The sequence below is a fragment of the Pseudoliparis swirei genome, chromosome 6 (genome assembly GCF_029220125.1).
Source record: "Pseudoliparis swirei isolate HS2019 ecotype Mariana Trench chromosome 6, NWPU_hadal_v1, whole genome shotgun sequence".
NCBI classification, from domain to species: domain Eukaryota; kingdom Metazoa; phylum Chordata; class Actinopteri; order Perciformes; family Liparidae; genus Pseudoliparis; species Pseudoliparis swirei.
Window position 1 is genome coordinate 6921638 of NC_079393.1, and position 15469 is coordinate 6937106.

The window sequence follows — 15469 nt, forward strand, 5'->3', positions numbered from 1 at the left end:
ACGGGGAGTTGGGATCGGCCGGGGTGGCGACGGGACACGGGGAGTTGGGGTCGGCCGGCGACGGGACACGGGGAGTTGGGGGCGGCCGGGGCGGCGACGGGACACGGGGAGTTGGGGGCGGCCGCCGGGGCGTTGACTGGACACGGGGAGTTGGGGTCGGCCGGCGACGGGACACGGGGAGTTGGGGGCGGCCACCGGGGCGTTGACTGGACACGGGGAGTTGGGGGCGGCGACGGGGCACGGGGAGCAGGGATTGGCGTCGACTGTGGCTGGGAAAACATGTCTCACAGTCCATCAGCACTGGGAGTTACGCAAGTTGCCAGCATCTTTTGCTTCATCTTCTCCAACTCGGTTACTCTGTCCTGCATCCTTCTCCCGAAGAAACCTAGATTCTTCTTTTTTTGCAAAAGACAGACATCCTCCAGGATCACGTTTTGGTATCTAACCTGAATGATCTCATCATTGGAAGAAGCACATCTCTCAGTGAGACTCTGGATCTTCTCCTCCAGTTGGCATACGAGCACCTGATGCTTAACCTTCAGTCTCTCTGACTTTTCTTCTTCAATGGCCACGTTCTTGACACCCTTCTGCTCAAGAGAGTCACACATGTTCTGCCAGGCCTGGTTTCTTATGCTTATGAGCACCTGATGCTCAACATTCAGGGTCTCTAATTCTTTTTTCTGAATGTCCAGGTCTCTGACACTCTTCTCCTCAAGAGCGTTGCACTTGTTCTGCCAGGCCTGGTTGCTCTGTTTTAAGAGCCCCTCATGCTCAACATTCAGGGTCTCTAATTTTATTTTCTGAATGTCCAGGTCTCTGACACTCTTCTCCTCAAGAGCGTTGCACTTGTTCTGCCAGGCCTGGTTGCTCTGGTTTAAGAGCCCCTCATGCTCAACATTCAGGGTCTCTAATTTTATTTTCTGAATGTCCAGGTCTCTGACACTCTTCTCCTCAAGAGCGTTGCACTTGTTCTGCCAGACCTGGTTGCTCTGGTTTAAGAGCCCCTCATGCTCAACATTCAGGGTCTCTAATTTTATTTTCTGAATGTCCAGATCTCCGACACTCTTCTCCTCAAGAGCTTTGCACTTGTTCTGCCAGGCCTGGTTGCTCGGGCTTATCAACTCTGGCTTATCAGCTATTTTGGGGATTTTTTGAGTGAGACTTTGTATCTTGTCTTCCAGTTGGCTTACATTTACCTTATGCTGAACCTTCAGGTCTTTGATTGCTTTCTGAACGAAGTCGTACCTGTTCTGCCAGACATGGTTGTTCTGTTTTAACAGCTGGCTCTGGCACTTTAGTTGCTCAGAGAGATCGACGTTCTTTTTCACAAGATCAAGTTTTGTGCTTTCGCTCTGCTGGAGCTTCAATCTCAGATTGTTGATCTCACCAGTGGAAGAAGCAGATTTCTCAGCGACACTTTGGATTGTCTCCTGCATTTGGCTTGAATGCACCTTCAGTCCCTCTGAATCTTCTGTTCCAACGCCCTGGTCTCTGAAAGTCTTCTCAAAAGCTGTGTTCTTGTTCTGCAAGTCCTTGATCAGCTTCTTCTGGGACTTCAATTCCTCAGAGAATTTGATATTTTTTATCAGCAAATAAGAGTGGTGTTTGCTGCTCTGCTCGAGCTGTGTCGTCAGATCCTGGATTTTCCTAGCATCAGCGCTGTCCAGGTCTTGAGCTGGCTGGAGAAGTTCAACAATTTCCCTTGAAGACATTATGGTGTCTTTTAAGATGTGTGCGTCACTTGAAGAAAAAGTGGTCTTTTAAAGATTGCGGTGGTCTTTTAAAGATTGCGGTGGTCTGTAAAAGACTGTCTGTCAGTAATATCCTGGTTGTGTTGGTCTCTGTCGTGGATCCTACTCTTCTGCAAAAGAAGCGATGAGAAGGAAACTAATCTTTTGGTATTACATTCAAATTGGCCTTGATCTTTCTTTTAATGACGTCACACATGCGTCACTTGAAGCAAACAGCTAAGGGGCGGAGCATTCCATCCCCATGGAAACAACAATGACTACAAACCAAGAAGCACGTCCAAATGCCCGGATGTGATCCGTCCCTTTAACTATGGATGCGTCGAATGATCCCAGAATGCATTGCGCACCACCAACCCGGAACAATGGCGGAGGGGAAAACATGCAACGGTTTTCTAAATACCGCCGTTGTTGAGTCACGGAATGTAATTTCAGGATGTTTTCAGGCGAGAAGTTAGTCGTCTGAGCATCGATCCTGTGGTTGGCTTGTCGAGATTCAGCCGAATAAAAATAAGCTCCGACGATGTCGGCGGTTGGAGGTCCTGCTCGCGGGACCAGGGAGCCCCGCGGCGCCGGGCGCTCAGCGCTCTGGTGCCCGCCAGCAACAGCCTGATGTCGGCTGGACCATTTGAAATGACCCGGTGTCCCCGTCGCGGTTTGGAGGATGTAACGAGCTCTTTGCTCTCACTTTATTGTTTATTCACAAGTTAAATCACTTTGACCCAACTTCATATTTTAACTTAATATGAACTACAGTGTTTTACTTTTTACCAAATTGTTTTTAATTATGTCTATCAATATAAATATCTGCTGCCCATTCAATGCATCGTAAGTCAGTGGCTTACTTGGAAATATATCCATACACTTAACATTATTTTGGACGATGAGAAATCACATCATATTTGTTTGTTTTTTAATAACATTTTGCTCCACCAATTTGCCTGGATGGACACATGAAATAAAATGATACTGCTATTTTAACACCACACAATAAAGAAACTGGAATCAGAGGGCAGCATTAGTATGAACTATATTGTAGAACAGAACATATGATGGGGTGTGAACATCAGTGGTATCAGTTGTGTTGCTCTGTGGAAAGCAAGCTAACATTGGTCAACACCACAACTTACCATCATATCACTGTCACCAGTCGATGGTTTTCCAAATAAATCTAAAATATTAAATATGTTGATGTTCCAGACATCTCTTCTTTTTCTCCCTGAGCGTTTCAGCTCCACCTTTTGAAAGGATTTCTGTATTATTCGAGACGGTTTGTGTCATGAGGAGATCAAAAGTCACATCTACAGCACAGAGCAGAGTTAAAACATCAAGCAGGTCACATTTTACACTCAGCCAAACATTAGAGGCGAAACAATTAGTTATTCACTGTGCATCAATTTATGGAAAATTAAATGGGAGATATTATGATCATCGATCAATATTGTTTTTCGCCAAAACGCAAAAAAATGCCTAATTACATAATGTGTTATCTTTCTCAATTGTATATGTGAAATAAAGATGTCAATATTTTAAGTACAGTCGCCCTATTATTCATCATGACCTCTATTTGTGATGAAAATTATTGAGAAAGAACTTGGTGGATTTGCTTATTGTTTTATTTTCTTTGAAACAAAACAAACATCTTTTCACGATGAGCTTGTGAGGGTCTTCTGTTGCAGCTCTCTAGTGGTACTGTCTTCCCAGGGAGGACACCACCACGGCCAGGAACTTCTGGAGAGCCGCCTGGACTTCACCAGTGAAGGCTTTGCCCATCTGAGCAGCGACCACGATGGCCGGGCAGTCGGAAATGAGCTGCAACACAACAATAATTATCAACATCAGCAACATTAAAGTCTGGTCCTCTTTTGATTAATTGGTGAAGACGATTATCACTTTTATTAGTTCCACAACTTTACCTTGAAATTGTCGGGGTCCACGTGCAGTTTCTCAGAGTGCAGCACGCTCAGCTCGGCGTAGGTTTCCCTAATGTCGTCCAAGTTCTTCACACCTCGCTCCAGACCTTGGAGGATAGTTGTTCCGTGTTTTGCAACCATTGGATTTCCCATGATTGCAGCGGCGTTGTAGAGGTTTCCAAAGTTACTGAAATATCTCTGAGTCCAGTAGGTAAATTATGAAATATAAATTATATTTAATGACAAAGTAGAACTAGTCACACACTGAAGACATTTAAAGTTGAAAACACAAATAACACACACACTGATACTCACAAACTGATACACACACGCACATTACTGTACACATTACTATACAAAGAGAGCAATATTAGTAATATGCCCCATATGATTAGCTCCTCTATATTAGTGCAAACAACACAATATAATATATAATTGTCCTACAATGCTTGTGATTTTTCTGCTTTTTGTTATATTTAAATTTATCATCCAAACCACTATAGTTTACTAGAATTTTTTTTTCTTTCAATTACTGTATTTAATCACATTTTTGAGTGTAACTACTTTCATCCTACTTTCTACTTATACTCCATTACATTATAAAGGTGTGTTTTGTTCCATATTCTTACTCCACTACATTAATTTGACAAGCTTAGTTACTCTACAGGTGTAACTTTTGAATGAAAACGATTAAAACACTTATTAATTATGATAAAATAGATCAAGCTACACAGCAGTATAACGTATTTAAAATCAGCCCACCTTTACCAATGATGAACACTTCATCACATCAATGATTGTAACAGTGATATAACTAGAACGGGCACTCGGTAGAGCGCATACCTTCGCATATCACAAGATTGGGCTTTGAATTATGAACATGTTGGCATTAGTTGCATGCCAATTGGATAAAAATGACCGTGCTCTGGTAAAGAGAAGATGTTGACCTTTCCATGACCTTGACCTTTGACCCGATTGATCCCAAAATCTAATCAAATGGTCCCCGGATAATAACCAATCATCCCACCAAATGTCATGCGATTCAAGAAGATTTTGACCTTTTCATGACCTTGACCTTTGACCCGATCGATCCCAAAATCTAATCAAATGGTCCCCGGATAATAACCAACCATCCCACCAAATTTCATGCGATTCAAGAAGATTTTGACCTTTTCATGACCTTTACCTTGGCCTTTGACCCGATCGATCCCAAAATCTAATCAAATGGTCCCCGGATAATAACCAATCATCCCACCAAATCTCATGCGATTCGGTTTAAAACTTTTTTTGTTATGCGAATAACCCGCATACAAATAAATAAATAAATAAATACACGGCGATCAAAACATTACCTTCCGCATTTTCAATGCGAAGGTAATGAGGGGTGGGCTAAAAATGGCTGTGCATTATAAATATTGATGGCAAAAAGTGGCATATTACCTTGAATTTAAGATATATGGAATCTAAAGCGAGTTCTGCACACAAAACCAGTGCAGAATATGAAGTGATTCATGCACAAGAGTTCAATATTAAACATATAATCTTCTTATACGGCTCAACGGAATCTAATAAGGAAATATTGTTAATCACATTCGTTTCAGTTCATCTTTTCATAATTATTGAGTCAGATACTTGGAATCTATCAATTCAATTCAATTCAGTTTATTTGTATAGCCCAATTTCACAAATTACAAATTTGTCTCGGAGTGCTTTACAATCTGTACACATAGACATCCCTGCCCCAAAACCTCACATCGGACCAGGAAAAACTCCCAAATAACCCTTCAGGGGGAAAAAAAGGGAAGAAACCTGGAGGAGAGCAACAGAGGAGGATCCCTCTCCTAGGATGGACAGATGCAATAGATGTAATGTGTACAGAAGGACAGATTTAGAGTTAAAATACATTCAATGAATATGACAGAGTGTATGAATAGTTCATAGTAGGCATATTCCACGATGGAGACCTCCACGATCCATCAGGCAGATGGCGGTGGGGAGGAGGAGTGGGCGGAGTCTCAACAGGACAGTGGCGTAGTCATGAGCAGGAATTCCACGACCCAGACGATCCATCAGGCAGATAGGATCTATGCCGTCTCATAGGGTCCGATGACCCCATGAGACGTAAAGTCAAAAGGACTTCCGGGGAGAAAGCAGAGTTAGTAATGTGTGATTGAGAGATGAAAATTCATCCTTAAGGAGAGAAAAAAGAGGAGATAGGTACTCAGTGCATCCTAAAACGTCCCCCGGCAGCTATAAGCCTATAGCAGCATATCAAGGGGCTGGACCAGGGCAAACCTGATTCAGCCCTAACTATAAGCTCTGTCAAAGAGGAAGGTCTTAAGTCTACTCTTAAACGAGGTGACTGTGTCTGCCTCCCGGACTGAAATTGGAAGCTGGTTCCATAAAAGAGGAGCTTGATAACTAAAGGCTCTGGCTCCCATTCTACTTTTTAAGACTCTAGGAACTACAAGTAGTCCCGCAAGAGGTTTTATCAGGTGTAAAAAGTGCGGGTAAATGAATATTCATATAAAATTCATATTTAAGTTGATGTACCATTTGTTTAATTCGTAACATATGTAATATGCATGTCAGACATATATATAAATATACAATAATATTTTTTTGTCACCTACACATTCTCCCACGTTGGATTTATTCTGATGTTTTGGTTTACTTTATTTATTTTTTGGTTAATATTTGGACAATTATTTACAAATATTAAAACAGATCACACCGGTCAAATTTAACTTCAAGATAAGCGATGGATTTATGAAAAGCTGTGTCATATTTCTCATTAATTTCTCATGTCCACTCGCGACATCAATCGCTCACTCAAAACAGTTTTTTTTGTAACTTTCATTTTTTATTCACAACTTTAGAGTCTTCTGCAATGTACAGGCGTCATGAATGTTTTCCTCTATGTAATATCTCTGACAGTATTTATGAAATGAATGAACGAGAAACAAAACAAAAAAACTCGTGTTGCACTCTTGGTGGCTCTAAAAAGCAACGAACCAAAAGTTGAACTGACGGTTGTATAAATGTCGTCGCCCTGTTTCAATCGCCGGAGAGTCGTCCAGCTCGTCTTATTCAAGTATATCACGTTCATAAAACACTATAAACAACCAATAAATAAAATAAACATTAACACAATACTCCAATAAGTCTGAGTGAGACCAAGACAGATGTTGCACCATTTGATGGCACGTACCAAACGTAATATCTTGGCAAAATTATTAATGATGCATACAGCAAATACTTATAAAACACCAATAATCACAAATAAAAATCCAAACCATTATATTGTCCTCATAAAAAATAAAATTTACAGATTTTATGTAATTAGTCAGAACGGAACAAATACCTTTGAGGTTCTCGCTAATTGTCAATGACGCAAATATATTTCGATAAATAAATAAATATATATATACACACACACATACATATATACACATATATATATCCACATACATATATATCTATATATATATCTACATATATATATTTATATTTACATATATATATATATCTACATATATCGACATATATATATGTAGATATATATATATATATATCTACATATATATATATATCTACATATATATCTACATATATATATATCTACATATATATCTACATATATATATATATATAGATAAATATGTGAGTGAGTGTGTATATGGATATAGACTCATGCCCTTTGCTCCTGAGTGGTTAAGTGCGATGTGCATTATCTTTGCTTTCTTCCATAAAAGAATGGAGATTAAATACGTACGAAGTTGGTTCCTTGGAGTCGTGTGATTGGCCGCTGGCTTTGGCCTTATTCTTGGTGCAGACAGTTACTCATCAACGTCACGTTGACTCCCAGCAGCTGTGAATCGTGTTCAGATCATACTGTTCATCTTGAGTACCTCCAAGTACTGCTGCGTGGCCCTGCTGACGGGGTCCAGCTCCACCCTGGAGGCGGAGCCCACGGGGGACACGCGGGCCGAAGTCACGTCCAGCTCCGCCGTGGCTGGCGACCAGAGAGAGACCAAAGTTACGCTGGGTACACGTCACATGACACTAACATCCAAATCAGTGTGAAGACATCAAGCGTTCTCTAAGACAGCCGAGACGTGCGTGTGCCTCGAGCTTCAGGGCGCTCACCGCTGTTCAACTCCTTTGATATGTTTCTGTCCAGCTCACTCTGCATCTGGAAGAGAACGGAAGGCAAATATATCATCAGAGTTCAATTCAATTCAGTTTGTTTCATACAGCCCAATATCACACATTACAAATGTGCCTCAGAGGACTTCACTAGAGTTCAGATCTTATGTTTTGGTGGGAAAATATCAGGCGACATAAACTGAAAACATATAGCCGTAAAAAAAACTAAAAACAGATGAAAACAATGACATTTCACCACCAAACACAATAGAATGGTGAATGGATCGTGGGAAAAAAGACAAAACACTGCAAGGAAACCAGGAGGAAACCGGGAGGAAACCAGGAGGTAACCGGGAGGAAACCGGGAGGTAACCGGGAGGAAACCAGGAGGAAACCGGGAGGAAACCGGGAGGTAATCGGGAGGAAACCGGGAGGTAACCAGGAGGTAACCAGGAGGAAACCAGGAGGTAACCAGGAGGAAACCAGGAGGTAACCAGGAGGAAACCAGGAGGTAATCAGGAGGTAACCAGGAGGTAACCAAGAGGAAACCGGGAGGAAACCAGGAGGAAACCGGGAGGAAACCAGGAGGTAATCAGGAGGAAACCAGGAGGAAGTCAGGAGGAAACCAGGAGGTAGTCAGGAGGAAACCAGGAGGTAACCGGGAGGAAACCAGGAGGTAACCAGGAGGAAACCAGGAGGAAACCCGGAGGAAACCGGGAGGTAACCGGGAGGAAACCGGGAGGAAACCGGGAGGAAACCGGGAGGAAATCGGGAGGAAACCAGGAGGTAGTCAGGAGGAAACCGGGAGGAAACCGGGAGGAAACCAGGAGGTAATCAGGAGGAAACCAGGAGGTAGTCAGGAGGAAACCGGGAGGTAACCGGGAGGAAACCGGGAGGTAACCGGGAGGAAACCGGGAGGTAACCAGGAGGTAACCAGGAGGAAACCAGGAGGAAACCCGGAGGTAACCGGGAGGAAACCGGGAGGAAACCGGGAGGAAACCGGGAGGTAACCGGGAGGAAACCGGGAGGAAACCGGGAGGAAACCGGGAGGTAACCGGGAGGAAACCGGGAGGTAACCGGGAGGAAACCGGGAGGTAACCGGGAGGAAACCGGGAGGTAACCGGGAGGAAACCGGGAGGAAACCGGGAGGTAACCGGGAGGAAACCGGGAGGTAACCGGGAGGAAACCAGGAGGTAACCAGGAGGTAACCAGGAGGTAACCAGGAGGAAACCAGGAGGTAACCAGGAGGAAACCAGGAGGTAACCAGGAGGTAACCAGGAGGTAACCAGGAGGTAACCAGGAGGAAACCAGGAGGAAACCAGGAGGTAACCAGGAGGAAACCAGGAGGTAACCAGGAGAAGGAGGTAACCAGGAGGTAACCAGGAGGTAACCAGGAGGAAACCAGGAGGTAACCAGGAGGTAACCAGGAGGAAACCAGGAGGTAACCAGGAGGTAACCAGGAGGTAACCAGGAGGTAACCAGGAGGAAACCAGGAGGTAACCAGGAGGTAACCAGGAGGTAACCAGGAGGTAACCAGGAGGAAACCAGGAGGTAACCAGGAGGTAACCAGGAGGTAACCAGGAGGAAACCAGGAGGTAACCAGGAGGTAACCGGGAGGAAACCGGGAGGAAACCGGGAGGAAACCAGGAGGTAATCAGGAGGAAACCAGGAGGTAATCAGGAGGAAACCAGGAGGTAACCAGGAGGTAACCGGGAGGAAACCGGGAGGAAACCAGGAGGAAACCAGGAGGAAACCAGGAGGTAACCAGGAGGTAACCAGCACTATTTGGTGAAACACAGCAGGACGTGCCGAGCATGCAGCTCTGCTTGAGTGGAGAGTTTCTGCTGCTTTGATCGCACCGAAGACCCCAAACAATGAAAATAGTTGCATTTTAAGAAATAATAACATATTTTTTGTGACCATCTGAATGAATCTCACGTGAAATAAAAATATTATTGATAACCCTCATGTAAACCCATAAAAGGTCTGCATGCAACACAACAAGAATAACGGTATTATTCCTGAACTTTATTTCTCTATGAATTAAACTATAATTAAATGTGCCGGTGTGCATACAGACATTATATACACACAGTATCCACCTGAAACGTGTTTACTCCATTTCACTTCTGTAATATTTGAATTGCCTGATTTTATTTGCTTCAGTGCAGTCCTGAAATGTTGTAATCCTGATCAACTTTCTAACATTGTAGACATTAAGCTGTACTATTAATAATACAGCATATAAACAAATAGAGACATTCAATTTAACACATTGGAAAATCTTAATATATAAATTCCAAAAGGTCCTGATTAACTATTTACTTGAGCTTCAGTCATCCGTTTAAATCCAATTCTAAATATTATTGAATATGTCCATTGTGATCTTTCCTTCTGAACAAAATTTCTCTTCACATAAAATCCCCAAATCTGCTTTAGATTAGACAAATGATCAGAGGATGAATGATTCTTAGAAAAGGCCCACATGATCCCTCCTCTCCCCGTCATCTTCACAGCGTGGAGAAAGTCCAGTCAGAGCAGAGAAGGGCTGAGAGTCAAAAACCACACCAAACAATCTGGCACAATTCACACGTGAAATTCGATCTCATTCATTTGCCATTTAACCTTTAAGTTATGAAACATCTGTCATGTCACTTTTAAGCAATTCGTTATTTCAGTATCATTTATTGGGATCCTTTATTCCTGAAACAGGAAGCAGGGAAAAATGCTCTGCAATGATCAGAACCGGCGTAATTATTTCATTTTTTGACCACTCCATTTCCAACGTGCAAACCATGAACATCAGGGCCGGCGTGTGAACAGAGCGAGGGCGGCCAATCAGAAGACACGAAGCTGAACACGTCTACAAACCTGGTTATGGGTGTGGCTGAAGAGAGGAGAGATGAGAGACAGACTTTTGAGCTAGAAGCTAGAAGAGTGAGAAATAGAAGACGGGTTAGAAGTAAAGTCCCACTGCCGTGAAGGCCAGAGATAGAGTGAGGAAGGAACAATGTGCGGGGAGGAGGAAAGGAGAAGGGGGAAGAAATGACTTCCATCTGTGAAGGTGTGCTTGGGAGAGGGCGAACAGGTGTTAAGCGAATTTAGAGCGCCGTCAGAATCAAAATTCCTTCTCCACAATCGGATATATCTGACCGTGTAATGCCTTAAAACTGACAGAACTAGAACGGGCACTCGGTAGAGCGCATACCTTCGCATATTACAATATTGGGCATTGAATTATGAACATGTTGGCATTAGTTGCATGCCAATTGGATAAAAATTTACCGCGCTATGGTAAAAAGAAGATGTTGACCTTTTCATGACTTTGACCTTGACCTTTGACCCGATCGATCCCAAAATCTAATCAAATGGTCCCTGGATAATAACCAATCATCCCACCACATTTCATGCGATTCGGTTTAATACTTTTTGAGTTATGCGAGGAACACGCATACAAATAAATAAATAAATACACGGCGATCAAAACATTACTTTCCGCATTTTCAATACAAAGGTAACAAGACATCTCTGCAGTCATGACGATGCAATGAATAACAACGCTGACAACCAGGACGCCGTGGGAAAAGAAAACGGCCTCCTTCAGGGAATATTCCCCCCCCGACTACATCAATTAACTAGAACGGGCACTCGGTAGAGCGCATACCTTCGCATATCAAAAGATTGGGCATTGAATTATGAACATTTTGGCATTAGTTGCATGCCAATTGGATAAAAATTTATTGTGCTATGGTAAAAAAAAGATTTTGACCTTTCCATGACCTTGACCTTGACCTTTGACCCGATTGATCCCAAAATCTAATCAACTGGTCCCCGGATAATAACCAATCATCCCACCAAATTTCATGCGATTCGGTTCAATACTTTTTGAGTTCTGCGAATAACACGCATACAAATAAATAAAGAAAGAAATAAATAAATAAATAAATAAATAAATAAATACACGGCAATCAAAACATTACCTTCCGCATTTTCCGAAGGTAATGAGCGTACAGACCTTGGCGAGGTAGTCCTCCACCCTGCTGTTCTGCCCCTCGGTGACAGGGCTGAGGAGGGAGAGTCCCAGGCCGAGGCTCCGATTGAGGGGCCCCAGTGTGGCCCCGTAGTGCGCCGGTGAACCCAAAGAGCCCACGTCCAGCGAGGGCCCTCCGAGACTCCCGCTCGCGATGCCGCCGGCGATCAGGGACTTGCCGCGCTCGTTGAGCAGCTTGGAGTTGGCTTCTCCGAGCCGACCGTTGGCCCTGTGGGGGGGAAATCGTTCGTACGTTAGGAGGGACCGTCGCCGCGTACGGACCGATCACACCGCGAACGATCCACCCCCGGTCTCGCCTCTCGAGTTTGGCGGCCAGCGACTTGCGGTGGCGCAGCTCCTCCGTGTAGAGTTGGCGGTATCGCTCCATCTCCGTGCGGGTGGAGTCTCTCTGGTGGAGGCCGTCGTGGTGGGTGGTGCGGGCCCGGCACAGCTCCATCTCCAGCTCCCGGATCTTCTGCTCCAGCTGGGAGCGCAGGCTGCTCTCATTGGCCGCTTTGATCTGGTCCAGTGCTTCTTGGGATGCTGCCTGGGACTGAGAGGCAGACCGATGAGACTATATTTAATCAGACGTTGAGATGAACAGACTAGAGAGCTCCCCGAACAACTGACACTCATTTATTGACTCAATTGACTCCTCAGATTTTAGTCTGTTTTTTTAAATATTTCTTGAACTTTCTTTTGACATTTCTGCTGTGGACTCTGTAGGTTGCCCCAAAAACAGTGTCGTGGCCATTTGACCAATAAATCAAAAACAAACATAAATCAAATGGCCACTGACGCACCGTGTGGGCTTTGAGGCTTATGGTCCATTCAGGAATCAGTTTTTCTGATAATTTATTTAACTAACAAAACAAAGACACAAAAGAACAAAAGAACTCCTAACGCTGACTCTCCTGCGGTGGTAATAAACCACAGGCTTACCCAGGTGCATCCTGGTCCTGTACATATAACCACAGGTACATACAACCACAGGTACATAAATCCACAGGTACATATAACTACAGGTACATACAACCACAGGTGCTCACGGTGTTACCCAATTAGTGAACGAGCAAAAGACTAAATATATCTAATCAATGACAACAATGAAATAAACTAAACTAATACTATCATAAGAAAAGGCTATTCTAATATATCAAACTAGAACGGGCACTCGGTAGAGCGCATACCTTCGCATATCACAAGATTGGGCATTGAATTATGAACATTTTGGCATTAGTTGCATGCCAATTGGATAAAAATTGACCGCGCTATGGTAAAAAGAAGATTTTGACCTTTTCATGACCTTGACCTTTGACCCGATCAATCCCAAAATCTAATCAAATGGTCCCCGGATAATAACCAATCATCCCACCAAATTTCATGCGATTCGGTTAAATACTTTTTGAGTTATGCGAGTAACACGCATACAAATAAATAAATAAATACACGGCGATCAAAACATAACCTTCCGCATTTTCAATGCGAAGGTAAATATCTAAACCTTAATAAGCAAACAACCTGAATGATTAAACAATACTATTTGGCCCAAAAATAACTAAATACTAATATTAAATAAATAGCTCCATCAAACAGTTGGTGTAATAGTTGGTGGGGTCTGAACCTGGCTCACATTAACTCAACAGAATTCACCCGCCGGAGCGTTCTTCACCTGCAGGAAGACGTTGACCTGCTCCAGTTTCTGCTTGACCTCGTAGCGAGCGCGCTCCTCCGCGTCGCGCCGGTACTGCTCCGCGTGGCCCTGCTCCGTCTGAGACGCCTCCATCCGCCGCCTCAGGTCCAGCACCTCCTCCTCCAGCTGCCGCTTGCTCCTCTCCAGCTGGTCACTGCTGCAGCTGGAGCTCCTCATGGAGGCCAGCTGGTCCTTCAGGTCGCCGTTGGCCTTCTCCAGCTGGCTGCGGCGGGACCCCGCCTTCTCCAGCTCCACCTGCAGGTCGTCCACCTGGCGACACGAGGAGGATTACCGCGAGCGGCAGTGCATCTTTAGAGGAGGGGGGGATTTATACAGGGTTCGTACACATGTTGACCAATGGAATCCCAGGACTTTTCCATGACTCTTAACCAAATTTCCATGACCAAACTGAAATCTCGGTGTGTACGTGAAAACTTTTTGAAAATGTAGTATTCAAACAATGAGAATTACAAAGCATACAATATACCTTAACCCTCCTGTTGCCTTAGGGTCAATTTGACCCCATTCAATGTTTCACCCTCCTGTTACCTTTATATTTACTGACATATTTTACCCTCGGGGTCAATTTGACCCCAGCAATTAAAACCTCCAGAAAATTATTAGAATTAATATTGTTTCCCAAGTTTAAGTGTGAGGTACTTTATGTTTGTTTGTTGACTACCTAAATAGCCCTTTAAATATATACAAAAGATGATATTTCTTATATGTTTGACACAGTGAAAAACAGCCTGGGGTCAAATTGACCCGAAAGGTAACAGGAGGGTTAAATGAAACAAATGAATGAGAGACAATAGTTTGATGAAAAGAATAAACATTATTATACATGTTTATTCTTAGAAACACTTATATAAATGTTTATTCTTTTAATCAAACTATTATCCTTTATGTGCAAATCTGTTTGGACTTGGCCTATGCCAGTTTATAATTTGAGAGTCTTCCTTTCAAAAACATATGAATTATTTTAAACTCGACGTAAATGAACATGTGAATATAGCAAATTTCCATGACTTTTCCAAAACTTTTGTGATTTAAGTTTTTTCCAGGACTTTTCCAGGCCTGGAAAAGTCCATTTTAAAATTCCATGACTTTTCCAGGTTTTCCATGACCGTACGAACCCTGTTTATACAAACCTTTTCTTTCATTCGTCCGAAGGAGCCCTCGGCCTGGCCGTGTCTGCCCTGCTCCATCCGGAGACTACTCATCGGAGAGACAAATTCAGCTCCACCCACGTCCTGATCGCGCAACTTCTTCTTAGCGGTCTTCAATAAAGTACGCAACCTAAAACACAAACACCATATTATTTTATTTTCTTGGACACTGTAACCTGCTGGAAATTCACTTTGGTCACTGCCTTGTGTATATAGTGTGTTTCCTCTGTATATTTAGTATTTAGTTTAATTTTTATCTTTTATTTTTATTAATGCTCTAATGTGCACCCACTGCTGTGGTCCTGAACTTTCCCCACTGTGGGACTAATAAAGGAATATTTAATCTAATCTAATAAATACAAATAAATAAATAAATACAAAGTGAATCTTTTGCAACTGAGAGTTACTTCCAAAACTGTTTCATTATTCAGCGACTGAACAAAGTTGCAACCCGTTTTAAAGACATGCAACTCATTTATACCAACTGGGACAAAAACGATACAAGCGCAAAATATTCTCAGAATAAGGTACATCAAATAAACCAGACACAAAAACAGCCCTTAGAAATTCATCATCATCATGTTAGATTTGAAAGTGTATTTTGTAAGTTTTGTCTGTATGCGTGTGTTTGTCATCCTCTCACTTTTCCTCTGCCGGCCTTTTCAGTTGTGTACAGTTGGACCACAAAGTTGTAGCAAAGTTTTGGGACAAATGTATCTCCGTTCAGAAATGTTACAAGAAGAAAATTGCTTTATTTAATTATCATA

General features: G+C 43.0%; 2 protein-coding genes across 13 annotated transcripts in view; both read right to left on the reverse strand.

The window, feature by feature from the left end:
• Positions 1 to 3346: 3346 nt before the first annotated feature.
• LOC130194949 (hemoglobin subunit beta-2-like) lies at positions 3347 to 4010 on the reverse strand. Its single transcript, XM_056416177.1, has 3 exons — positions 4002 to 4010; positions 3665 to 3859; positions 3347 to 3560 (listed from the first exon to the last, which is right to left on the reverse strand). Exons 1-3 carry the CDS (start codon positions 4008 to 4010, stop codon positions 3432 to 3434), a joined length of 333 nt encoding a protein of 110 aa, XP_056272152.1. The 3' UTR covers positions 3347 to 3431.
• The window catches only part of si:ch211-272n13.3 (ankyrin repeat domain-containing protein 26), a 33674-nt gene continuing 22008 nt past the window's right edge, over positions 3804 to 15469 (reverse strand). For 10 of the 12 annotated variants that reach the window (XM_056416333.1, XM_056416341.1, XM_056416336.1 and 7 more), the window contains 6 exons: positions 14685 to 14832; positions 13513 to 13803; positions 12158 to 12393; positions 11826 to 12069; positions 7811 to 7856; positions 7339 to 7676 (listed from right to left, as the gene is read on the reverse strand). In XM_056416333.1, the coding sequence (XP_056272308.1) occupies positions 7546 to 7676; positions 7811 to 7856; positions 11826 to 12069; positions 12158 to 12393; positions 13513 to 13803; positions 14685 to 14832 (1096 nt within the window). In that variant the 3' untranslated portion in view covers positions 7339 to 7545. Of the gene's footprint in view, positions 3860 to 7338; positions 7677 to 7810; positions 7857 to 10681; positions 10740 to 11790; positions 12070 to 12157; positions 12394 to 13512; positions 13804 to 14684; positions 14833 to 15469 lie in introns of those variants that run through there. The other 2 variants (XR_008832002.1, XR_008832003.1) reach the window with 2 other exon arrangements.